Source organism: Choloepus didactylus, chromosome 1 (genome assembly GCF_015220235.1).
Source record: "Choloepus didactylus isolate mChoDid1 chromosome 1, mChoDid1.pri, whole genome shotgun sequence".
Taxonomy (NCBI): Eukaryota; Metazoa; Chordata; class Mammalia; order Pilosa; family Megalonychidae; genus Choloepus; species Choloepus didactylus.
This window is the reverse complement of record NC_051307.1, coordinates 235081556-235108167: the sequence shown is the minus strand read 5'-3', so window position 1 is coordinate 235108167 and position 26612 is coordinate 235081556. Positions and strand designations below refer to the sequence as shown.

Genomic DNA, 26612 nt, shown 5'->3' with positions numbered 1-26612 from the left:
GATGTTAAAGGAGACATACCCTCTTCTTAAGTAGTTCTGAATACTCCGATATGCAGCATTAAACATTTCTAGGTCTTCTTTTTCTCCAAAGAGAATGTAAGATTTTAAGAGGTACTCATAGAAGGAGTCCAGGCCAGCACCCAAGCCACTCTGCTTTCCAACCCAATGGCCCGTCTGAATGTTCACAACATTGCCTACAAAACAAACAGGGTGCTTCAGTTCCCATTTCCACTGGAGGGGCAGGGGATGGGGACACCAGCCTTCTACTCCCACCCCACTGCTCCTCGGCACCTCTATCCTCGGCAGGGAAGTTGTGAACACTTGGCCCAGCCCTAAGGCTTTTACTAGCCGTGTAAACAGCATGGACAGCCTGGAGATCTTTCTGGTTACATAGTGTTTAACCACCAACCCCAAAATGGGGACAAACATTTAATGAGAAGAAAAAAAAAAAGGTTTGTCATTTAGTTTTTCCAGATTGACAATGCATTTCAAAAGCCAAAAGAGTGTTCACAGCCTTGGATCCAATACTGCCATTCTTGGATAACTATTCTAAGGAAAAATGTTTTTAAAAAGAGAAACTAGTATGTTTTTCACCATAGAATTATCTATAAAATGGAAGAAAAACAGAACTAATCCAAGTGTATGGCATCAGAATAGTAACTGGATTATCATGTAATTTGAAAGATATAACCATGAGAACAAGTTAACAACTTGGAAACACTTGAATGACCTGTCAAATGTAAGGCAGAACAAAAATATTTCTTCATATTACAATTTGAAAATACATAAAAGTTGTACGTGCATAGGGTGAAGGGACTATGGAAAAGTAAAAAGCTGACTATTTGGGGTGATGGGACAGTGGGTGATTTTTTTAATTGCTACTAATGTTGTTCAATAAAACAAATTTGTAAGTAAGTTTTAGAAACTAAAGAATAATCAAAAATCACTTTTAAAAACCAGGGCTTTTAACTTGAAAGGTGAAATCACTGCCCTCCCCCCTACGTGGGATCAGACACCCAGGGAAGTGAATCTCCCTGGCAACGTGGAATATGACTCCCGGGGAGGAATGTAGACCCGGCATCGTGGGATGGAGAACATCTTCTTGACCAAAAGGGGGATGTGAAAGGAAATGAAATAAGCTTCAGTGGCAGAGAGATTCCAAAACGAGCCGAGAGATCACTCTGGTGGACACTCTTACGCACACTTTAGACAACCTTTTTTAGGTTCTAAAGAATTGGGGTAGCTGGTGGTGGATACCTGAAACTATTAAACTACAACCCAGAACCCATGAATCTCGAAGACAGTTGTATAAAAATGTAGCTTATGAGGGGTGACAGTGGGATTGGAAATGCCATAAGGACCAAACTCCACTTTGTCTAGTTTATGGATGGATGTGTAGAAAAGTAGGGGAAGCAAACAAACAGACAAAGGTACCCAGTGTTCTTTTTTACTTCAATTGCTCTTTTTCACTCTAATTATTATTCTTGTTATTTTTGTGTGTGTGCTAATGAAGGTGTCAGGGATTGATTTAGGTGATGAATGTACAACTATGTAATGGTACTGTAAACAATCGAAAGTACAATTTGTTTTGTATGACTGCGTGGTATGTGAATATATCTCAATAAAATGATGATAAAAAAAAAAAAAAAAAAAAAAAAAAAAACCAGGGCTTTTGCAATGACCCTCTGGAGCTCTGACACAACCAAGTTACTTCCTAATGCCAAAAAGAAAGTAGTTCTTGAAATAAGACAAATTAGGTAAAAATCCATTTTAAAATATCTTGAGGGGCAAACTACTGATAATTATTGAAGAGGAGCAATGAGTACATAGCAGTTCATTATTCATTACACTTTCTCTCTACTTTCACACTTCTGAAATTTCCCACAATGTTTTTAACATCTTGACCAAATGAACTCAAAGGGGGAAAAAGACACACAAAATATGTTTAATCTGGACTTTAAATCTACCATATACCCAGGTTTTTCTAAATGGCGAATGCCAATCTACTAGTAACTCTAATTCCTATATTTAGATCCCTCTATTGGAGCAATAAAAATCTGCCTCAGAGGCAGTTCTTTTTATAGCATTTCCATTAACAATTATTTTTAAATGGAATATGCCAATGGGTCCAAATCAGAAGGGAGATCTCAAACAGCAAAAGCATTATTCTCTCCCATCAAATCTTAACAGCCTCACTCTAAGCAAAAGGTCACGTAAAGAAACTGGATATGGAAGACACTGAGGGCTATTCTTTCCAAGTTGTCAATTTTCAGGTTCAGTGATACAAAAAAGGAGGAGAGAGAAGGGAGAGCCCCAGAGGAGAAGAAAGGTAAGGGGACTAAACGGTATACAGTCTCAGCTGCGTGAGAAGGTGTCGCCACACCTAATAATCCGGTGTCATTGCTCCGGAGGTTCCAGAGGGCTTTCACTGCTCGTCTGGCCACCCACTCAAATGTGGAGTCCCCCAGCAGTCGGCTCAGAATCCCAAACTCCACCAGAAGGGAACCAGCGCCTGCCGTGCACGTCTCATTATTGGTGTCAGGAGGGACGCCTGTCTTTAGATTCACCTGGGGACAGGAAGAGACAAAGGCTTCATGGCAAAACTCAAGAAACCCACAGGGCCGGAAAGGCAGTTCACAGCTACGACCCTCGACTAATAAACCAAGCCTCGTGCAGAATGAGTCAGCTCACTGCCTCCTGCTTTACAGCTGACATGAATATGGGAGTTAAACTTAAAACACACAAACAAGAGAATGAGAACACCAGAGCCTTGTCTTATTAGTAAGTTAAAGAGTCTTAGGGAAATGGTTATCATACTATTCATGGGACCACCTTTTTCCAGAATGTTCTTTTCATGGTCATACAAGCACCAGACTTTAGGGTTAGAAACAAGTTAGAGAATCATGTGTACATTTTAGGTGAACTACGAACTCACTCCTGCTGAGTGAAAGTAAACAAATTCAAACTGGGAGAGAGACAGAGGCACAACCAGAACATGACACACTGTGTCATCACGGAGGCTCTGTGATCTGGCAATTCCCCACTGGTTGCCTAAAAGGCTGACTCAATTCCCTGAGGAGTTCTGGGCTCAGCAAATGAGATGTCACAGGATACAATCTCATTCCAGATCTTGGGTTTAAATCAGCAGTTAACTTGCCAGGCAGTGCAGGTTTTATTTGAAAGAACCATGTGGAACATTCCAAAGAACGTTCACTGAGCTTCTATAATATGCATGTGGAGGGTTTTGGGGGAAATATAACTAAGTCAGAATTGAAGATAAATCCCCCACACCATTTCGTAGCTGGGGATATGAAACACACACACAAAAGGACTTCAGGAGACAGAGCACAGGAACCTGAGTGCCTCAAGGGAAGGATTCGGTCTGACCAGTGACTGTATGCCTTGCACAGCCCAGGCCCTCAGCACATACTGAATGGATTAAAAACATCCACATCCTATTTAGGGCCACATGCTCCCTAGGACACCATGTTCCTCTCCCGGCTCAGCCCCACTCCCTCCCCTAAATAAATGAATAAACAAAGAGTTTTAATTCAGGAGGAGGGCAAATCATCCAATACCAAGTGCCAGGCCAGTCTACCTACCCTAGGATAGGGGATGCCTGTCTTGGTGTTTTCAAAGGCGGGGAGGAGTCGCACAGCCAGGTCATGAGCCATGTGCAATAATTCATTATCATAATCCTTGACTGTCATGTCACCAAAGGGCTGCTTGGAGTCAGTTATTATTCTGTGGGCAGAAAGGAGGCTTCCCAGGACTCTATTGACAGGAAGAACAACAAGAACAAAAAAAATCGTGTTGTTGTAAATGCATACAATCTAATTAAGAATGACAGAAGATGCCTCTAATCCCTGATGGACTCAGAACTGCCTGGAGACAGAGGTACTTGATTTGATGGCCTCTTGAAGTCCTTTCCAGCACTGATAATAAATGATCAATTCTTAGTTAACCACATTACTGAAAGGGACAAAGGGACCCATTCATCCAAGGCTACCAAGAATAATCCCACTTAAAACAACTTATATTTGATAATCTTTACCATTTTATCCAAAGGGATTATAATAATTGTTCTCAGAATATTATCTATTAGTGTTATTAAATCATTCTTGATTTATCTCATGTGGGGGACAAACGCAACCAGATAAGAAAGAGAAAAAGGCAAGGCAACAAATACTAAATTCCATAAATAACTTTTGTAGTTTTAATTACCAAGCAATTGATGAACTTCTCCAGCCTCTGGTAAAGAGGTAACTTAAGGAAGAGGAGAAGGTGGAGAAGAAAATGAGGACAAAATGAACTAAACAGAGGTTGGAGACTACCAGCTTGGAGCTATGTCCCTGTAACCATGAACTCCTGTCCCACTCCAATGATTGGAAGTTGATTGTGACATTTTTTAGAACAAATATATTTATAACTTTATTTTAAATAAATACTTCGTCTTTAAGCTAGAATGTTATGTAGTTAATACTATTTTCAAAAAGTGAAACTGGAAAACAGTCGCAAAACATTCAGCTAAAAAAGGTGCAAAACTGTGATTAGAGCATGACCCTAAACCATTAAAAATAAACGAGAGACACACTACTGAGAGACACACATAAGAAGGAAGTACACTGAAATGTGAAACAGTGGATTTCTGTGGGTGGTAGGTGAGGTGGTAAACTCTGATTTCCTTAAAAAATATGTAGGGACTTTCTCAGGACACAGTGAAGGAAGGAAATGACATCAGATAAAAACAGAAACCATATAAATCTGCATTAAATACACAACTATCTTACACCCCAATTAAAGCATCTTTTAGTTCATTCTGAAACATAATTACTTTGAAATGTCACTTGTGCCAGTTCTGATAAGAAAATGAAAATGAAAAATGGACACTGCACAAGGTCTATGTGCGTTCTTATGACCCTTATTTTTCTCTTATACACACAAAAAGAAGTCTTCAATCCATTCAGTGTGCTCTTTTACCTTATTGTGGCCTCAAAGACTTGGACGGTAGAATCTTTGTCAAATGAAACTGTGCTGATCACTAACTTGACTGCTTTCTGGAACTCAGACGAATTTCCCATTATCTTTAAAAAGAGGAACACAAACCATTACAGCCTGAAGTGAAACTGAGGCTAAATGACATCAGCAACCAAGCCCCTTCATCTGAAAGTCTGTAGGTGGTTTTGCTACCCATGGGAGTCAATGTACAAAAGGTAGAAAAAAACAGTTATTTCTTAGAATATATTCTGTGACAGATGGCAAGTCTGTTTCCTCCAACTGATTCAACAGAAGAATCATGTGTCCAAATGACAATGCAGTGAGAACAATTCCTCATAAAATCACTGACATGCCTCATCTTTCCACTCCACTCTCCCTCAAAACTTCACTCTGACCTTACTTAATATGCAAGGCATTCCAGTTCCTAAAACTTCTGGAATGGGTAAAAATAAAAGCAAAAATGGAAGAAACAGAGCAATAACTTGCCCTCTGCTCTGGACATAATTCGACAGCTTGGGTGCCTGGCTCCCAGGGAGCCAAAAAACATCTGCAAAGCTGGCTGAATTTGTTGCTTGTTATCCAGATGTCTGGATACTGAGGAATAGCATAAAGCTATTCGAGCATAGCCTAAAGAGCCCATGACAGTGAAAACAAAATATACAAATAATCAGTCGTAAGTCCTTTTTAAAGAGCGATCTAGAACTGTGCTTCCCATTTTAGGTGTGTCAATTATGATGTCACACACACATTACACTCTCCTATATGAAAGTACAAATTGGGCATAAAACTTGAACTGAAATGATCTTTTTCTATTCAAAATTTTATGACAATCTTGGAACTCCAATGACATCATAAGGACATGAAGAAAAAAAAAACCCACATAATTTCATTCAGACATGACTTATTTCAAGTCTTGTTTCCTAATATTTATTTGTCTGCGGCATCTTATTTTTTTTCTCACTGTTATTTTGCCGTAACATGCAGAAACAAGTACAGACTATTCTTTTATGGCTTTCAGTTCTTTTTTTAAGATTATGCAATAATGCTCCAAGTTGCATCCAGTGGTCAGAGAGGACTGCTATGTTAATGAGTATTTCCACAACACATTTCTTAAAGCCTGTTTTAAGATGTTAGCAGAAGAAAAGGAAAACCTCAACAACATAAGTAACACCTGAAAAAATAAGCCTAAAGCGCTGCTAACACATCAAAGGCCGGATATGCTACACTGAAAACCAGAGATGGGTTTGTTTCCTTATACAATGTTCACCAGTAACAGTATCTGCCAGCAGCTGCAGGTGCTGATATGATCTCAGATCAACTGGAGGATCGTAAAGGAAGCCAGCAACTCTCACTTACATATTGTAATTAACCATTTTAATCAGATGGCTGCAGGACCCTAGATAACCAGGCTAAGAATAAGAAATTCATTCAGTCAGTTTTGGGAAAAACTGGATTGGACAGAGTTAAATGGTTTCTTTACTGCAGGACTTCTCAGAATCTTTAAAATGCTGATGTGTATTATGGCTCTCCAAAGGTGGAACAGACATACAGGATTTCTCAAGTATATTTGGGAGCAAAGCTCTTCTTTCAGGGAAAATGCTCATGGAACCTCTTGGGAAATGCTAAATTAGTGGAAATTCATGCTTTCAATAAATATTTGCACTCCTACCATGTACCAGACACTGAGCTAGTACAGAGGAGAATGCAGTGAATAATAGAGATAGAGTCTCCAAACTGAAGAAGCATGAAAAGGGGATAAAAAGACACAATGGGACAAAAAAGGAGAGCTCAGGGAGAAGAGGTGAAGGGCCTTCTATGAGTCTTAGGGCTTTTTTTAAACACACCTGTAGGCTGAGTCAGCCTCTGATCCCCTGAAGAACTTTAATTATACTGAACATACTTGTCCGGGTACATTTTCATCAGTGATGGTGGATAATGGAAGGGAAGTAGCAATAAGTCAGAAGATACTGGGAAACTGAAATGTTTCACAACTACCGTCTGGTCGAGAAATCCAGGAACCTGGATTTCCTATTAGACCAAGGGTCTCGTCCCATTTCTGTGACTTATTTATAAAATGAGGACGTGGATTGATCTCTGAAGCTCTTTCCAAGTTAGTGATTCTACTATTAGCAAGATACCAGACAGTTGTACCACCAACATATCTAAGAAGTTCTAAAAACAATGATGGCAGTCCCTTGGAAACAGCAAAATGTCATGAAGGAGATGGAGCTAACAGGCATGTCCTCACAGTAAGTAACATTTCTGTAGTGCTTTACTGCTTTCAAAGTGTCTCCCTCCAGTTCCCCAGAGTCACTGAGGGAAACCACGAGACGAGGAGGTAAAGGCAGCACCTGGGTTGGCAGCCCAAGTTTGAATGGGCAGTGTCCTCAAAACAAGATGTAGCAAATAAAAGAGTAGTGTTTGTGAGGAGCTCCCCGCACATGGGCTGGCACCAGAGCTCCCACTCGCTCTTGGGAATTAGTTACTAGATGATATTTCAGGGCACCCTGTAACCCTGAGATCTTCCATCTATGACTCCTGAAATCTTAACTACGGAAACCGGAAACATTAATGGAAGTCTCTACAGATCCCTTTAGGGAACAAAACAGCAGGAAACTGGGAGAAACATATGTTCAGTAAAAACAATAAAAATTTCTTCTCCACTGGTTTAAGGGAATCACATCTCCCCTTATTTAACCTCCAATGCTTTTCTTGCTCTCCCCATTAAGGTCATTCAATAAAAGATATCAAACATTTTGAGCAGCAAGTTCTCTGGAATTTGCATTCCTGGAGGGAAACTAGGGAGTAATCAACTTCAAAATATCTTTTCTTAATAATAAAAAACAATAAAAATCAACACTTACTGCAAGTGTATCCAACACATCAACAAGAGTCAATGAATAGTTTCCTAGGACATCGTTGATGTTCAAATTTGAACTGGAAAAGAAATAAAATTAAAAGTAAACACAGGTGGTTTGTTTTAAAAAGAAACAAAAAGACAAAACTAAACATGCATCAGAAACTAAAATTGCCAACAACTCTTATTTATTCCGGGACTGATGATGGGTGAATCAACATGGTAAAGTTCTTTCTATCTCTAAAGTGACAGGTTCTACACTGCCTGTGAGCAAGACTGAGTAAAGGAACTGCAGACACTCTCATGCTGTAGTGGAAAGGCAGGAGACCATATATAACAACCATTTGTCCCCTGAGATACAGTTTTACCACCATACATGATCCCTTTGATCCTGCTCATGTTCAAAAAGCTCTGATTTTGCAATTAGGACCTAAAATGAGACACGCTGATGTCTGACCAACCTTAAAATGTTAACACAGAAATTAAACTTGCTGGCAGGTTACACACAACAAGCAGCACATGCCTTCAGATACAGTCTGAACACTGCACAACTGTCAATTGGTTTGAAGGACAAATTAACTTCTTTATACCATTTCTTCACTAATATCTCATCTAAAGAATTCCCACCATTTCATATTGTTTTTAAACATGAAGCAAGACAGGACTTAGGGCCCTTCTCCCTTCTCTTAACTGGAGCTGCATAAATATTTCTGCCACACACCTCCTGCCACTTCCATGATCAACAGCAATTTTCGGTTCCAAAACAATCTCAAGAAACCAACTTCAGGACTACAATGAGGGTAAAGCACCTCAGTCACTCTGACATTTTTTTTGCAACACTAAAAACAACAACAAAAATGAATGCATCTGGGAAGGGCAGGAAAGGAGATACAGTGAAATTAAGCAAGTACGGCCTAAGAAATTCTGTGGCATTCATTTATTCCTGTCTCGTTCCCACAAATCCAGAATGTAATCGCAGGAGCTTGGAAAAGACGACAGTTAATGAAAAAATGAGACAACTGTCTAAAGTTTACATTTATTGAAGACCAAAGTGAAAAGGCCCCAATTCTATTTTCAGCAGCCAATTCTTTGATATTCTGACATCTTCCATCACATCCCCTGAGCACTTTGTCTGCTCCCTGGATGCCCCTGATGGTCCTTGCCTCACTTCCCAGAGAAGGCAAGCTTCTGGTGGCAGCGTGTGCCGTGCTTTTGATGGCTTTGCTGTGCTCTCCGAAACAGCCACTTAGCTGCAGTGGTATAGCCTTACATGAGGCAGGCATAAGAAGCTTCAACACTTCAGACCACATCTCAGTTGAACCTTCCAGGTACCTTGTGTTATGCTATGTTATGCCATTTAATCTAGGACAAAGAATTTAAAGCAAACTTTTAGATATATTTTTAAAATAAGTTATATAGAGGGGCAATCTAGGAACTCTTAGTCTCTCATGCACCACCAAGCCAACAAACTGTATGGCTGAAAACTGCATCTACTTTTATTACTCAATTCTTTGCAAAGATGAGAGCAGGGTCGGGCAGAAAGGATACAGTTAACGTTGAATTTTAGGAGAGGAGGTCAAAATATACAGGAAGGTCCTCAGGCTGGAGTGGGTCAACTCAAGACCACTCTGCTGGGCTTAAGCATTGGATTACTTCACTCTGCTGCTCAGAAACAAAGAGTGGCTTCCAACAATCCACCTCATCAGAAAATGGTCCTCTTGTCATTTAGCATCCAGGTAAGCCAACCACCTGATCTGGTAAACACGTGATGTGTCACTCTCGCCACCTGCACAGGCCCATGGAAGGCTTTTTTTTTTCCCACTTTCTAAAAAAATTTTTTTTATTGTAGAATATATATATATATATATATATATATACACACACACACACACACACACACATAGATGTGATAACTTTCCACATGCAAATTAAAAAGTAGTTAGCAAATTTCAAAAAATATTATAGGTTACAGTCCCACAGTTTCAATTATTTCCTTATTGTGAAATATAACATATATAACAAAAGGTAATAGCTTTCAAAGAATGATTTAACAAGTAGTTATACAGAAAATTTCCAAAGTTGTTATGAGTTACAGTACCATAGTTTCAGTTATTTCCTTACTGTGAAATATAAAATATACATACAAAAAGGTGATAGCTTTCGAGACCCCTTCTCAACATAAACAAGTTAGGGTAGTCACTGACTAAACATCCCTGAAGATTGGGAAAGTGATTAAACTAGAGGAAGGCTACAGTATAGCAACAGATAAGATGAAATTTAACAAAGGATTACGAATACTGAATCTCCATGGAAGGCTTTTTATATTTAGTTCACTGCTCCCCTTCCAGAGTTTTACAGTGCTTTTCCTTTTAGTCTATAATCAAAATGGGCCTAGTTTGGAATTCTTCTGGATACAATGAACAAGCAGTCACTAACAACTGATCAAAGTTGTCATGGTGAAAAAATGTATTTGCCGTGACTATGGTGGTTCCTTCTCTCCACTCTAGTCAGACAAATCCACTTAATGAACCTAGTGTGTTCATTAGAACCTTTTAATCTTTTTCTGCCAAATAATTGCTGCACACTTTTAAAATGTGTCAAAATTTTGAAGAAAACAAAAAAAAAACAAAAAACAAGAAAAAGAAGAAGAAAAAGAAAAAAGGGGAGGGGAATGAAAGAAACAACCTAGTCCTTAAAACCCTCCTGGCCTAACTGCACAAAGCAATAGTAACTCCACTTATGCCATCCCAGCATGCAAGGGATTCTTGACCCATGTCCAGGCTGACCTTTTAAGTGACTCGAGCTAAGAATGCAATCTTCCTATACAAAATTAGGCTTAAAGGTGCGTGTCTTTCCATGGAACCAGCTGGATGACTAAAACACAATGGTCCAGAAATGAACTCTCCAATAAATTCATTGTGTGTGACCGTTCAGGCACCCCGTTGTGAATTTTTAAGGTTCCTATTACCCCCCAAAACACAAAAGATGGAGAAAACTCTGATCTTTGATGGAAAATTTTTGGTTATGCAGCTAACAAAATTAAAAATACGTGTTTAAAAAAAAACAAAAATCAAAAACATATACTTAACCTATAAAGCTGTTCAGAAATCTACGTGGTGCTGTGTAGGCACAGAGATAACATAAGAAACAGTCCCTGTGTTCAAGGGATTGATCATCTGGAAAGACAAGACAAAGGAAAACGAAGGGGAATCCATAGCAGTACTCAAAGCTCAAGCAATGTTAAAATATGGAACAGCAGCTTAAAGTAAAGGAACAAAAAGAAAAATCACATTCTAACAGGTCAGTGGCATCATGGAAAAAGACTGGAGTTGGGCCATGCAGGAGGACAGGATGTGAGTTAGAAAAAAGAATGTGGAGAAGGCCATCTTAACGCAGTGGTGCCTTGGAATCAGGCCACTTGGGGGCCAATATTTGCTGGTCTAATTTGAGATTCCTTTTTTTTGTTTTAATGGCCATATGGTCGAGAAGAAAGTAAAATGGGTCATATGTCCAAGGCCTGAATTATAGTCACCTATCATAAGATCGCAACACTGTAACATCCAAACTTATTGAGGAAACTTTTGATTTTGATCCCCCCACCCAAATTTGGGATGTAAGAGAAACTAGCAATCATGGTAATCTGTAGCTTGGACAGATACATTTGCTATTTTTAAAGTGTTCCGGCTTTCTTTCCTTTGTTAACTCCTCCCCCACCGAAATCAAACAAGGCAGGCAAGAGGTAAGTCTTGAGCAAATGAGACTAAAAAAATATATATACATATACACGTTTAGCGCCCATATTTTGTTTTTGTACTTTGTGTATATATTATAATGTCTAGTTCACTACTTTTTAAACAAATCATAAGAATGCCTTCTAACAACAACTACTAAAATATTATTTGACAAAAAATGTGGAATATTTTTATCAGACACTATTTATTTTGGTGATGTAAAAGTGTTCTATTGTTTCAGAGCCAAAATGCCAAAACTCTGATTCTAAACTTTCCTCAAAATTACCAAAGCCAGAGAGGAACTAAGTTAAAGGAAGGGGAGTGAAAAATTAACCTTTCCACTGTATGTGAGAGTCTACGCAAGCCCACCATAACCCCAGACCTCTTATGCTCTTACACCTCCTCAAAGACACACAGATTTACCAAGCAACTGGCTTATTGATTTGTGGGCAAAACCTTTCCCAAACACCCCCTCTCCCCAATATTTCTAACACTGTCCTAACATTACCAATCTTTTCAACAGCAACACACATCTTCCTAAAAGCAACTTGACCTTAGCTTAAACCATGGACTGTCACTAAATCCAAACCGAAACATTCCCTCGACAGATTTCATCCTGAAATAAAAGACCTAATCCACGCATGACTGCCCTGGGACCACAAAGTTAAATAAACCACCACCTCACCTTGCTGGAGAAGGCCTCCACTTCTCCAGAGGGTTTTTAAGGATCAATTAAGGAAACATTAAAATGTCATCAACTCAGTCTCCACACCACCGTATTCCCAATTCAAAGTGCTATCACAATTCACCGTGGCACTATTCTCTGTAGGTTCACCCCATAAAAGGAAATCTGAGAAAGAGGTCTTTTTGCAAAAGAACAAGGGCACTTACTGAAAGTGTCCCTTCTTATAAAACCATGAGTACCAATAAGAAAAAAAATTAATATCCAAAATATGTACATGTACACACTCTGCTTGTAACTATGTAAAAAATGTGTAGGCACGTGGGCATTAGCGACAGAAGAAAGATAAATTAAAAATAACTGTCCAATGAGATTTTAGCTCTTTTTTCCCCAAAATTTGAGTTAAAAAGAAAATGCATTTATAGGTATAGTCAAGTGAGACAAACAACTCATCAATTTCCTCCAATTTGAAAAAAAGGCTCAGTACTTTTTTCAAAATTAAATAAAATTTCAACTCCAAAATAATTGAGATAAGAAATACATTTATATGTATGAAGCCTGATACGGTTAAGCAAGAAAAATAACTCATTTCCTACAGTTTTGGAAAGGCCCACTCCTCGGAAAATCCAATCCTGGGATCTGCCCTTGCATGGTTAAAAATCATGCTCTCCAACTGCAATTTAAGAGATGAATTTTGGAGAGTGAAACCATTTAACAACCTCTTCAAGATCCTTTAGCATATGGACTTCCTTTACAGAAATAAGGGTTGGACTGCACTGCTTTTCACCAAAGGTGAAGGAAAATGTATGCCCCAAATGTCCAAAGACACCCATGGGGTATAATGCCAAGACACTGAGCAAGCCTCCACTCCCACCTCAGGCTGAACAGGGAGGTGGCAGGTTCCCTTCAGCTGGGAGGCCCTTAACTGGGTGAGCTGCCCTCTTGGACTTTGAGGCCAACAGCGCTGTCCCTAGAAGCTCATACCCTGACAAACAAGGCTGGTGGCAAGGAAAGACTGACAGGCCTTCCCTAACAGCCCTGCCACCAGGTGGGAGAATTCAGGAGACGGACATTACAGGGCAGTGACGTTGGCAGTCAATTTAGCAACCATGGACACTCACCGTGTATCAGGGCCCCAAATCTGGGCCAGATACCCAACCCCTCTCCCACCTAACCATCCTCTGGCAAAGTCGTCCCTGTGATGAAAAATAAAGGCTGCAGTCCCGCTCTGCCTCAAACTCAGTGTATGGCTTTGGAGATACCCTTTCCCTGAGCCAACTCCAGAATTTTGATACAGAAAAAAGACCTGGGTGTGGCAACCTGATTAGAAGGGCTTGTTTAAACTGCGTTACAAGGCAAGCATAAGCATCTCCTTAGACCATATGCTTATCTGAAAGCTCCCACAAACCACCCTTTGGTACTGCCACGGTCCCTTCCATCTCTAGGCCTCAGTTTCCCTATCCGTAATGGAGGCTGGGCTGGACAGTTGTCCTGTAGTTGAGAGATTCCTAGAGAATCACGAATGACGACAGTCACCAGGCCACCTCCGCACTTCCAGGCCCAGAGGGTACGTAAAATGGGGTCAGCCCCTGCGAGGAGCGGGCGGGCGCTGCCCTCAAGACCCTAAACGCCCTGGCATCCCTCGGGGGACCCGGAGGACAGATGGCTGCAGCCCGCCCGAGGACTGAAGGAAGCGCGTGCGGCGCGCGGCCCGGGGCGGCGGGCCCTCGCGAGCTACTCACGGGTCCCCGCGGTCCGGCCCCCGGCCGCGGCAGTGGATGGGGTTGAGCTCGTCCTGGGGGAAGGCGTGCGCCATGTAGTTGTCGTAGCCGAAGGCGAACATGCCCCGCGCCAGGTCACGCATCTGGGCGCGCAGCTGGGGCGGGAAGGCGCTGCTGTAGCGCTTCTCGTACTCGTCCCGGCCGCAGCCCCGGCCGCCCAGCACGTAGCCCCAGTGGGCTGGGCCGCATACGCCCGGCCCCGGCCGCCGCGGAGCCCGGCGACCCCCGGCCGCCGCCCCGGGCACCGGAGGCTGCAGCCACGACGGCCCCGACGGCCCCCCGGGCCCCGCGGCGGGCGGCGCGGGTTCGTCGGGGCCCCTCAGGCGTTGGAAGCCGAAGCTGAGAGGGAAGCGCTGGTAGAAGCCCATGCTGGGCCCCAGCCCGAAGACCAGCCATAGCACTCCATGGAGGCCGAGTCGGAGGAGCACCAGCCCGAGGACGAGCGCTCGCCATTGCATGGTCGCACGGACACCGCGGGCATTATTTTAAAATGCGGGGCACTCCCCCGCCGACCACCGCACCTCACTCCCGCCCCGTAGCTCCGCTCACTTCCCGTTTAAGGAACTCCCCTGTGACGCACCAGGAACTGGGCCATTGTCCCCCACCCCCAGCCCCAGGGGCACGGCCGGCCGGGCCCAGCGTTCGCCCGCCCGGTCGCCCGGGATTGGCCCGGCCCGGTCCGGCCTCGCAGGGCGCGGACGGGAACTCCCTCCCGCGCCATAGGCCGCCCAGGCGGGCGCCGCGCCGCCGAGCCCCGCCCCCGGGCCGGGTCCCGCCCACTGGGCGGTCCGGAGTGCGGATGGGCTGGCGTGGCGAGTAGGGGCCGCTCGGGCTCCGGGCTAGAGAACTTCTGGCCAATGGGAACGTGTCACGGGGGCGCCGCCGGACGCCGGACGGAGACGTGTTTCGAGAGCGGCCGCGCTTTGGGGAGAGGGTGTCCTCTGGTAGACCTATCTCTGGCCGAGCTGGGGCGAGAGAAAGCCACTCCGGGGCCAGGTTGGGGGGTGGGGGTGGGATTGGATAACAGGTAACACAAAGAGGAAGGAAAGGCACGTTGCTGTATAAAAGGAGCTACTTCCCCCGGCAAAGGCAGGGTTTTAAACTCGAGTGTATATTTATGGTGGGGTTGGGACTGCCCCCAGCGGTATCTTGAACTCTGCACTTTTCATTAGAACACCCTAACTTGTAAGACTCACTCACAGCTCCAGATCGCATACCAGATCTGTCCAACTAATATCTCCGATAGAAGGTCACGAGTATGTGTATAACAAGTGCTCTTGGGCGAGTCTTAGAATCTGGCAATTTCAGGGAACACTGAGTTAGGTTACATTACTTTTGTCTTGGAAATACAATACTGAAGAAAAAAAGTCAAGCCTGTTACCATCACCAAATTATTTTTACCAGATTCTAACAGTGTTCCCTCCTGCCCCTCCTACTCCTGTGCACCGCAGCAGTGACCTAACCTTTGAGATTTGGGATAGATTACTGGTAAAATCACTTTACTGTATCTACTTCCTGTGATAAATAAGGTTTGAAATTTCAGCTCTGAACGGCTATGGCATTCATGTGATGCTTCAACAGTCTGAGGTTTTGTTTGCTGCTTTTGGAAATATCTGCTAAGGTTTACCCTCCCTAAAATTTAGTCCACATGTCTGTTACACCAGTGTTCCTTAAAAGTTTGGGAAGCAAGACCTGATGTGACAGGTGGGGAGGCAAGTCAGTTTGGTTGAGTGATTAAGACGATGATAAACTGTCTTGTGACACTCGATTACATTCTCAGGGTCAGGGGACTTTTTGCAATACAGAGGTGGTGTCTTGAGTAATGAGAAAGAGCTCAAAGAAACATTTGATGACAACACAGTAGCTGGCACAGAGCCAAGGCTTAGTTCACTGAGCCTTGTTTCTCCCCCACATCGTGGGGGATAGATCTGCCCAAGCAGTAAAAAGAGAGTAAAATGAGAGTTTCAGCCAGTCTTTTGACCCTGAATTCTCCTGGAACTTGCAAACTGAATGTGAATTTTAAGCTGCATGTTGTCTGTTTCCTTCCTAAGCGATTTTATTGAAATTTTAAATTTTATCTTGCACCAGAGTCAACTGTAGACCACATTGATGACAGCTGCTGTTCACACATTAGAGACAAACTCTAATAAAAAATAAGTCTTTTAATAACCAGAGAAAAACATCCAACTTCTGAAAGATGTTCCTCATGGCAAAACTGACAATATCTGCTGGTTGTATAGCTCTTTATGGTTTTCAAAGCACTTTCATATGTGTTCTCATTTAATATTCACAGAAAACCTTGTGAGGCCTATTCACAAGCTGGAAAAGAAGAATCAGACTGGGAGTGGGAGGGGGCAAAAGGGTGGGACTCAGTTCTCAGAGCTAATTGACTCAAGGCAGACAAAGAGCTCAGGTCTCCAACACTTTAGTCCGGGGCTATTTACATGTAAATGCTAGTTCTCAAGCAAAGAGACAGGCCACTCTAGTCTTGACAAGCCACCCCACAAGCATCTTTGTTGACATTAATGCCCTGCAAGGCTCAGCCTCAAATTTCCAAGTGTTTTCCTCTCAAATTAAATTGAATTTTTTAAAAAAATGGAATATCTTATGACTAGCTCTTTAGACTTTAGGTTTTCCTTTAAGATAGCTGATAAGATTGGGACAACTCTTTAAGATGGGCTTGACTGTAATAGGTTTTTCAATACATAATCTCACAAGAGCCTTAGGGTACTGATAAAAAAAGAATACTGAAGGGGCACTTTCATTGGAAAAATGGCTTTTCTCTGAGGGTGCTGAAGAGCGTACAGCTAAGAATCTAGACTGAGAAGTCCAACTGCCAGACATGATACCAGACCAAGGCAGTGGATTCTTTGCCTGATGCACTCAAATGACCAATTTCTGAGACACTAGGGTTTCAAAGAAAGAGTTTATTGCTAGGTGCAAAGCAGGAGAGCAGACAGCCTATTGGCCTAAATATCTGTCTCCATGAACTGCAGTACTTGATAGTTTTATAGTATTAAAAGATGGACAGGTTTTAGGATAATGAGCACAATGGCTCTAGATGATGTATTTAGAGGTGATCTAATTATTGAGCATGCACAAATTTATTACATGCTTAGTCACAGAGCATATGTACAAAAATAGCAGCCTTAATATGATGACAGGCATGATTTTTAGTATAATGAGGAATAGGTGACTTACAGGTTGAAGTCTAGGCTACTGTGCATGTCAGGCAGGCCCATTTTGGCTAGATACAGCTTCAGTTATCAAGATAACTTTGGGCTTGGGGTGGGTTAGTTCTGGGCTGACCCAAGACCCTTCATTAATAAACATTAGGGGCTGTCTTTAGTGATCATAAGACTAAAGTTGAAAAACCAGAAAACATGGGTACAAGTGAAGGTTAGTCACAAGGTTTTTATAATCACAATGGCACAAGATCAAGGCTATAGAATCATTATCAGAAATCAAGGCAGCTGGATTACAGTTTGGAGATTTCAGTTATTTCCCTGTCTACTCTAATATACCAGAAAGCAAAAAGGAATATCTATACAATGATTCAGTAATCATCATCATTCCCTAACTCCCAACTTCTTGGTTACAGATATCCAAATTGTAGCTCCACAGAGTGACTTTGCAAAGTTCAACAATGAAGCCCCTTACTTTCAAAATACTATCTTAGGAGAAAACCATGTCTATTGCAACCATAGTTTAAGTAGGGCAAGGGCTAAAACTCACCAAAAAGAACAGCTGAAAAAGCTCTAATTCCAGTTCTATGTAACTCAACCTGTGGCAATTTTTATAAATCACAGTTCTGTGGTTTGAGCTACATCCCACAAGGTGATCCAAATTCAGTCTCCTTACTTTGATAGTGGAAGGGAGGTGACCTGGCTAACAGTTGTATTTCAGTGCCTTTACAGATCTCTTCCATCCTCCATACAGGCTGATATACCATGTTTTTAGAATAAGAAGGCTGTGTCTGAGTGCATGGATCAATTCACTATGTTCCTAAAATTGCAAAGCCAGAAAAAGGCTCCCACCTGGTGATGACCTCAGAGGATAGTCTCAGAGATTCCTATGTGAAAAACCAGAGTTAAGAGAATCTATCAAAAGAAGGGATTTTTTTCTACTCAGACTTTATAAATGATTAAAGCAATAATGTGAAAAAAGTGATGCATTGACTTTTAAAACTGATTACTGCCTCTTTCTGAAGCTATATATATATGTGTGTGTATAATATATATATAGGAGGGGGTAATAAACACAAGCATAAATGGGGGTGAGCTCCTATAGTCCCATTATTAATTTGGTGAAAATCCTTCCAATTCCAGAATTAAGTGAATGCTGTTCCCAGCTCTCTGTAAGTGGAGGTGAATTTCACATTGTTTCAAAATTGAATATAATTATCATTCCCACCTATTTGATGGGCAAAAATACAAAAGTATGTCAACACACTGTTGGCAAGACACAGGGAACAGACACTGTTAGCAATAAAAACCAGCATGTCCCTTAGGACGGTCAATTTGGTGATTCCTATAGTAATTAAAAACACATTTACCCTTTGACTCAGATATGCTTCTGTGAATTGCTGCACATGTAAGAATGAGTCAATGCACTATTATTTATAAAATAAAAAGGTTATAAGCAAACAAATGTCTATCAACTGGGGACCAGTTAAAATAAAACTATGGAACCCACAAACAAGGAAACCCATCCCCACCCCACCACAATGAAATAGGAACCACACAGTTCTAAAACAGAACAAGGAACACACTCTATGGGAAGATCTCTAGGACATACTAAGTGGGAGACAAAAGGCCTCTGCAAATTAATAGGCTACAGTCTAGAAGGCAGTGATAAAAATAAGCATATTTATTTCTGTCTGCTCTTTGTATTTTGCATAAACAATGGAAAAATAAGAAACTAATATAAAGGTTACCTGTAAGGGCCAAGATGGTGATAGGTGGTGGTTATTCAGACATGGGTGGGATCGAAACTTCATATATCTTTTCACATATTTCAAAACTTTAAATCACATGATTTACCTATTAAAATCAACTTATTCAAAAATTAAATGGAATTTATTCCCTTCCCACCTGTTCTAACTACTGAACACAAAATCAAATGTAGTGTAAAAAAAAAACAAAACAGAGTTACTATGCCTAAGAAATTTAAAATGGAGTTGGGAGGTCATTCTGGAGATTACTCTTAAGCAAGTATCAGCCAAATATCACAAACTGCCAAAGTATGCAAAGCTTCAAGCAATAATCTTCCTCAAAACCCCAAGTTCAACAGGGCACCATAAAACAAAGCACAAGATCAAACCCTTGCCTGAAAATGCCAAGATCGGGAACTATTTGGGTTGCTACGTGAATCTGTGCTCCCTGAATTGCAATTCTAAGACCCCAAATAAGTGCCTTTGTTGCCTTGCAGCTTAGTCTGTTATTTCTCTTTTGGCAATAACCATCCATCAAGAACTGACACTCACCATGCAGGTAGCATGCATCAGTCCTTAAGTTTTCAACTTGATGCTTCCAGAGAAAGTAGGAGTCATAAATTCTTAAGCCTTCTTTGAATGATGAGGAGAGCTAGCACTAACAAATAGCAATTTATTTTTCCTTAGAGAATGATACATGAGAATAGAAAAAAAAAAAGTTACCCAGTTCTCATATATGGGGTGGCAGCATGTAGAACTGTTGAACCCCCTTAAAATTAAAACAGAAACAAAACAGTTCCTTAATTAAGCATTCACTTAATTCTGGAATTGGAAGGATTTTCACCAAATTAATAATGGGAACTGCACAACACTGAGGGGAGGCCACAGTTGTACGTTATAAAGAGCTGGTTGGAGGAGATACTACAATCAGCAATCTGTTAAATGTTCTACTGCCTATGTTCAAAAGGGAACACATGAGCTTTAATGTTTTCTTCCCCTCTCATTACTTTGAAAGTATTTTCGAACTGTTCCAGGGTTCTGCAAAACTCTAAATAAATTCTAGCAGAACCTAACTACAAAGCAGTTGTACTGTTAAACATTACCTCTAAACCATTTATCCCAAAATTGGTAGTAGGAATGTATTTTCCCACAGTGTATCTGAGAATATACTTTTTTTTTTTTTTTTGCTGTCTGGGAGAAATGCTTTGAAATTTTTAAATGCCTTTCAAAATATAAGCCTCTATGTTTACAACACTTCCCTCAAACAAAATTTACATTAGTATATCCTTCTGTGAAATGTCTGATCTCCAGCCATTGACTATATATTTAAGTTATAAAATGTAAATATTTCTGTATTTTTGGATTATTTTCAAATGGAAAAAATATGCAACATCAACTTATGTTCACCAGGGCAAGTGGGAGTTTTCATCTCTTTTCTGCTTTCTGCTTCACCCACCATCCAAATCTCTAGGCAGCTAGAATCACAGCCTGTTAGTGGAAGAAATTATGTTAAAACTCCTCTACTTTTCATTTTACAGATGGGAAAACTAAATGGGTTTTCCCTTTATGAATGCAAGCCCTGCAAGCCCCAATAAAATGAGACTAAGATATCTTGCCCACATCCTAATTCCTGCTGGGAAATCTGCATTACCTTGGGATTTAAAAATAGAATTATCCTATTGAAGAGAGGGCTTGTTAATGAAATGGTATAATGAATGATTATCGCTGATGCTTAGATTAAGAAACTTCCCATTGCAGTGCATCTAACATGTCAATGACCTGCTTCTGTTTCCCTAAGAACACCCAAGAGGCAGCAATTACAAAAGTGACCATTTTTATTAATAGCTGAATTTTAAACAGAAATTGTGTGAAGGCTATTTACTAATCAACAGGAAACACCTGCAGTGGGCCGCAATATCTGTAGAACTGCAAACTTATGGGAAGTATGTAAGGCTAGTGTTTGCTTTCCTGTCTTCCTCTTCAAGTCTCTTCACTCTGGCATACACGTGAGGGCGGGCAAGACCTTTAAAGTCAGTGACAAAATGCTGAGCTCCAGCAGTTACAAGTTATGGTGCCAGCTTCATTAAATTTAAGTTTCCACTGCAGTTCTCAACCTGTCAGATCCCTGTGAGAGGTCAGAATTACCAAATCAACCCGATTTCCGTGTAACTTGAGTCTATGTGGATAGAACTGGCAAGGCAACTACTTACTCAGTCAAAACACATCATAATGAACACTAAAGCAGCCATGGTCCAATATATCTGATTTACTTCACAGATCAAATGGACTTATTTTAGAAGTCTCAATCCTCCTTGTTCAAAAATCTCTTTAGTAGGAGGCTGGTAAGAAGGGGTTCAAATTGAATGCCCGATTAAGTGGCTCCACCAATTCAGTAAGAACTTAGACCTGATATTCTAGGGGCAAAAATGCTAAATCACACATACAATTCACAGAGGGTTGGTCTTACAGAATGACCATATGTATATAAAGAGGGAAACCCAAGTTGAACTTTTCTGTGGAAAAAAACTTAAAATCACTTCTCCAATAGCTTCAATGAGATAAACGCTCACTTTTATAGTGGCATCCTCCCCCTTCAAAAAAATCACAATATCAATTCTGTGGATTATATTTTAAAAGTTTATTTCTATTTTAACTAGCCCACAGACCCAATTCATTGAGGGCAGAGTTGATTTCTTTCTAGCACAAAGTCTATGGACCTTTTATCTTTCCATCACCTTCCAATAAAGTCAGCACCTTCCATCATGATGCACCTTTTAAGTTAAAATCGCCAATACAACCCTCAAAATGTAAGTTTATTGAATAAAGCTGAGAAGAGCAGTAAACAGACAAAAATGCAGCCACCTAAATAAAAAAATTCACATATTTACAAAGTTCAGTAACTGTTAAGTTTTCACATGCAGAAGTTAATGCACAGGAAAATGATGATAGTAGTGTCTGGATGTCTTGAAATGCTGAAAGCAACGAACAGACACACAAACACATTAAAATCTAGCTATAGGCCAATTAACAAACCTCTGAGGTCTCCACAAAGTTACACATTCTAGTTCTGATTCTTCCTTTTAGGCACAAGCAAACTGCCAATTCTTTGTAATGGTTCCGTGACCGTTAATGGTGTTGAAAGACATAGCAAGTTTAAATATCCCTTCATTTACCCAACAGGGAAGTGTGCAACATGCTTCAAAGGATAACAACAGAATTTTAAAAGACCAGATTCTATTCATAAAAATGTGAATGGAGAAAAACAAATAATGTCTGTGCAACACAGCGCAGTATTTTGTACAGAATATTTTTAAGGCCATGGCAGTCAATAAAATAAAACTGGTATTCATTAAAAGAACTCACTGTTGACTACACTTTGAGTGCTCAACATGTTTGGAAATGCACTGTCTAAATATAAGTGCTGCTTAACAAAAGAAACAATCACATACAGTGTGAGGCAACACATAAGCAGGTGTACTACAGAATTTTATCTACAACAGTGGTCTATATGAACAACAACTTACAAATGAACCAGTATTAATACGTCCCTTTATGTATATGGAGATCGCTAAACTACAAAACATGTTCATTTTTTTACACATCTCTGTATCATAGAAGCAAAGAATAAACACCATCAGTTCCTCAGTTCCCTGTGTGACTGATTATTAAACAACCTGTAGATGTTGCGCATGATTACATTAAATAAAGCAGGCAGGTCTAGAGTTGTCACAATAATCAAGATGTCTAATGGCACCAGACAAAAGAGTGCCAAACCTTACATCAGTAAGAGAGAAAAATAAGAATTTTTATCTGTTTATAAGTATCTCTTGTGCTGAAAGTCAACTTTATGACTGGATATAAAAAGTCAAGAGTTAGAGTGTCATGCAGCAGCACTGAATTAAGACTGGAGATAGAAACAACAAACAGGTGTCTGAACAAAGTCTGACATTCTTAACAGGTTTTATTACATTGGCTGGAATGCTCTAAATTCATGAAAGCTTCTGAGAAAATCTTCAATTCCCAACCCCTTAAAAAAGTGTGTTGAACTAGGAAAAGAAATAAAAGATAGAAGTATTGATCTGGACAGATACAAAACAGCATGCCTTAGTTCCTCCCATATACCCAACTGCAATCTGTTGAGGAAGAAATCTCAGAAGGCGCTTTTAACAATCAAGAAAGACCTCACCAGTGTAAAGAACCAATAAGAACACTGATCTGGTGCCTCCGTTCCCATTTTGCAGACCATTTTTTTAAATTCCTAAGGTGTAATTATACATTTCACATGCATTTGTGAGATTAGATAAACACTATGTTTATATCCCACCTGAGTCAGGCTTAAAGGTTTTCTAAATACTGTGTGTGGCACTAGAAACTTCATGCTGTCTCAAGTCAGTATCAGTGTAAAGCTACTGGACTCTATAATTAAATACCACAGATAGACTTTTACTGAAAATCAATATAAAAATCTGGCCCAGAAAGACCAGAACAGAAATATGCAATTTTCTTGATTTAAGATGGTCAAAATGTGGTTTCTTAAAAAAGCTCTACACACTGTTTAAGACAAGTATGTGCAAGAAGCCTTTGTGTGCGTGTGCTGACTTTATCATGACAACTCTAGCCAGTTCTTTATGAAGGATTAGGGATACAGATCTTCAGCAGTGCACATGAGAAATAAACTCTGAAAAAAGGCAATTTCTTGGGTTTAGGAAGGACCATATTTGGGGGAGTACTTCAGAGGAACGGACAATAGTTTTAGGATTATAGCCAAGAAGGACTGGAAGACTTCAGGTGATTCTTCAGCTTCTTCTAGATTTTGAATGTTGAATTAGCCACTGAAGTGTGATATCTAAATAAAGAGGAGGAAGGAAAAAAAAAAGAAAAGCATTAAGATACCAAAGTCAAGTAAACTAAACATCAAACAAAGATGATATTAGAAAAGACAGCTAACATTCAAGGTACATGTTGTAGTCAACACAGGGTGTGTCCTCTTCTGCCTTTCTGCAGCTACACATACAACATTGCCTGAGTTTCAATAGGATAATCTGAGGAATTATAAGAGATTGAAGGGTCTCCTGATTTAAAAATTAAATCATGTTGAAGACAGTACATACCACCTTTTAGTCATTCAAAAATTTACTGACTGCCTGTAAGATCAGGCATTATAAGGTGTTGGGAATGCAAAGATACAGGAGAACCTCTTTCTGCCCTTGAGGAGCTTTTAGTCTACTAGATGGAAAAGAAACTAATGATCATTTGTGGACTGGAGGAAGACCTACAGAATTCCAAGCAAAAGAATAAAGAAAGGCATGAGACAGTATAAAACTCTGGATGAACTGCAAGTGCTACAAAGTGGCTAAAGCAAAGGGACAGGGAGAATGGGTTGTTACCAACTGCAAGGTTTATCAACCTCACCCTGACATCTTGGGCTGAATAATTCTTGGCTGGGAGGAGCTTTTCTGTGCGCTGTACAAGTGTTTAGAAGCATCCAAGGCTTTACCACTAGATGCCAGTAGTGTACTCCTGCACCCAGTGTGACAACCAAAAAAAAAATCTCCAGACACTGCCAAATGCTCTCCTTCCCCCACCCCCAGAAGTGTGTGTGTGTCAAAATCCCCCTCAGTTGAGAAACTCTGAGCTAGAGGGAGCCAGATATCCTTGAATGCCATGCTAAGATGTTACAGTTTGGGTTTTATCGTCAAGTCAATAGGAAAGCAATGGAAAATTTTAAGTAGGGAAGTCAAATTAGCTTATTTTAGTAATAACACCAATGGCAACAAAGGAGGACAATTTGGAGGAATGCCAACATGGAGACTAAGTATTGCACCAGGAACAGGAAAGGGATAAATGCCTGAAACAAGCCAAAGTGCTGTTAAGGATAAAGAAGAGTAAATTGAGGAGCATGAATTAGAGGCAGCACTGACAGCAGTGGGTGGGAAAGAATGTTCTGGCCTGAATGACTAAGTGTGTCATGGAGCTGATGACTACCATAGTGGCTAAGGAAGAAGAGCTTTGGAAAAAAGATAAGAATTCAGTGGCAGGCATTAACAAGTTTGAGGTGCAGCATGCAATGTATATGGAAATGTCCAAAATGTAGTTTTGGCTGTATGGATCTGGGGTGGAGGTGGTGATTAGGAAGCTATCATCATATAGGTAGCAGCTGAAGATACAGTAGTTGAGACAGCCAGAAAAAAAGCACAAAACATTGAGAAGAGAAGGAATTACTGTCCTTGAGTTCTTTGAAATGTACTAATCCATGTAAAGGGTATGTGATAATCTATTAAAAAGCAGCACTCTTTTCTCCAATCCTAAAAGAGTATAAATTCAACCTCCTAGTTTCAAGCTAACATGCATTAAAGAAACTATAAACCACACATGTATACACAGTCTAGAGATGTTCTTTAAAAGATCTGAACAATACAACCACCTCACACTGTGGAAACAATGATTCAACCCAACTGCAGAAATAGGCAATTTGCACTTCTAAAAGGACAGCAGTGTGCAACAACAGCAAAAACCACCCACATTTGAACTGACTGGGAGAAAGGTATAACGGAAAGTGAAATGGCCAAGTTTAAATATTTAGGAAATTTACAAAAAAACAAAATTAAAAACAATGGACAGACTGGACAGAAGGCCAGATTCTACAAATAACTGCCTAACACTAGAAAAAAAACTCAGAAAAGAAATAAGATACTCAGATGAAGGAGGAGTCAGCTTCTATGACAAAAAGGATCACAAGTATGGGCAACCTTTGTAAAGATCATCTTCCCAGAAGTAATTTGTTCTACAGTGTGAATGAACACACTTTCTTAATGAATTAAGGTACTTTAAGCACCACATTAGGAAACAAAATATAATATACAAACAACCCTTGTCCACTTAAACACTTTTTGGAGTAAATTAGTAAATTCATAAATTTGGCACCAAAACATGTTAGAAAAGCTGAAATTAAGGAGGGTGTTTCTGCCTTGATTCCTCAAGAATTCTAATTCACTTGGTAGCTGGTTAGTTGTGTTTCTTGCCCCAAATAAAGAGGCATTCTGGTTTACAAAGTATTTGTTGTGAATCTAGTTAGAGTGAATCAGTCCTTGGGCTTGATAATACTCTAAGTGAACTAGAAGTTTTTGTGGGTTTTTTTTCCATTTTTTTTAAATTGTAAACTTTAACATATATGCATAACAGTGATAACTTTCAAGAACTAGAAGTTTTAAAATTACAAAGCCAGAGTTAGATGGATCCTGATAACTAATGAACTATATAGTAAACTATGAAGATCAGCTACAAATCCAAAAGCAAGTCTCAGAAGCTCTCCTGCATTTCTTCATAAATGAATGCACAAAATTTTTTTCAGGAAACTATCCAGCTAGTTTTGTCATGCTGGTAAAATCACAGAGGATTTTTTTCTCCCTTCAAAAGCTTTTTTGTTTTGTTTTGTTTTGTTTTTCTATTTAAGAAAACAGTAAAGAAAATATTTGAGAGTAATGGGTTTACAGAATACCACATGTACTGAAAAGTATGGTTAGCATAGAATAAGGATTCTCAACCTTGGCCCTACTGACATTTTGGGTGGGATAATTCTTTGCTGTGGGGGATGTGGGATGTTTAGCTGCATCCCTGGCATCAACCCGTT

General features: G+C 40.4%; 2 protein-coding genes across 2 annotated transcripts in view; both read right to left on the bottom strand.

Moving 5' to 3' along the window:
• The window catches only part of EDEM1 (ER degradation enhancing alpha-mannosidase like protein 1), a 30576-nt gene extending 15835 nt beyond the window's left edge, over nucleotides 1-14741 (bottom strand). Inside the window, exons 1-6 of the mRNA XM_037800787.1 lie at nucleotides 14011-14741; nucleotides 7863-7935; nucleotides 4981-5084; nucleotides 3603-3774; nucleotides 2384-2567; nucleotides 20-194 (exon numbers count right to left, since the gene is read on the bottom strand). Of these exons, the coding sequence (XP_037656715.1) occupies nucleotides 20-194; nucleotides 2384-2567; nucleotides 3603-3774; nucleotides 4981-5084; nucleotides 7863-7935; nucleotides 14011-14507 (1205 nt within the window). The 5' untranslated portion in view covers nucleotides 14508-14741. The remainder of the gene's footprint in view (nucleotides 1-19; nucleotides 195-2383; nucleotides 2568-3602; nucleotides 3775-4980; nucleotides 5085-7862; nucleotides 7936-14010) is intronic.
• Nucleotides 14742-21776: 7035 nt separating this feature from the next.
• ARL8B (ADP ribosylation factor like GTPase 8B) overlaps nucleotides 21777-26612 on the bottom strand; it is an 82251-nt gene continuing 77415 nt past the window's right edge. The window contains 1 exon segment of the mRNA XM_037800776.1: nucleotides 21777-23828. Within this exon segment, the coding sequence (XP_037656704.1) occupies nucleotides 23779-23828 (50 nt within the window). The 3' untranslated portion in view covers nucleotides 21777-23778.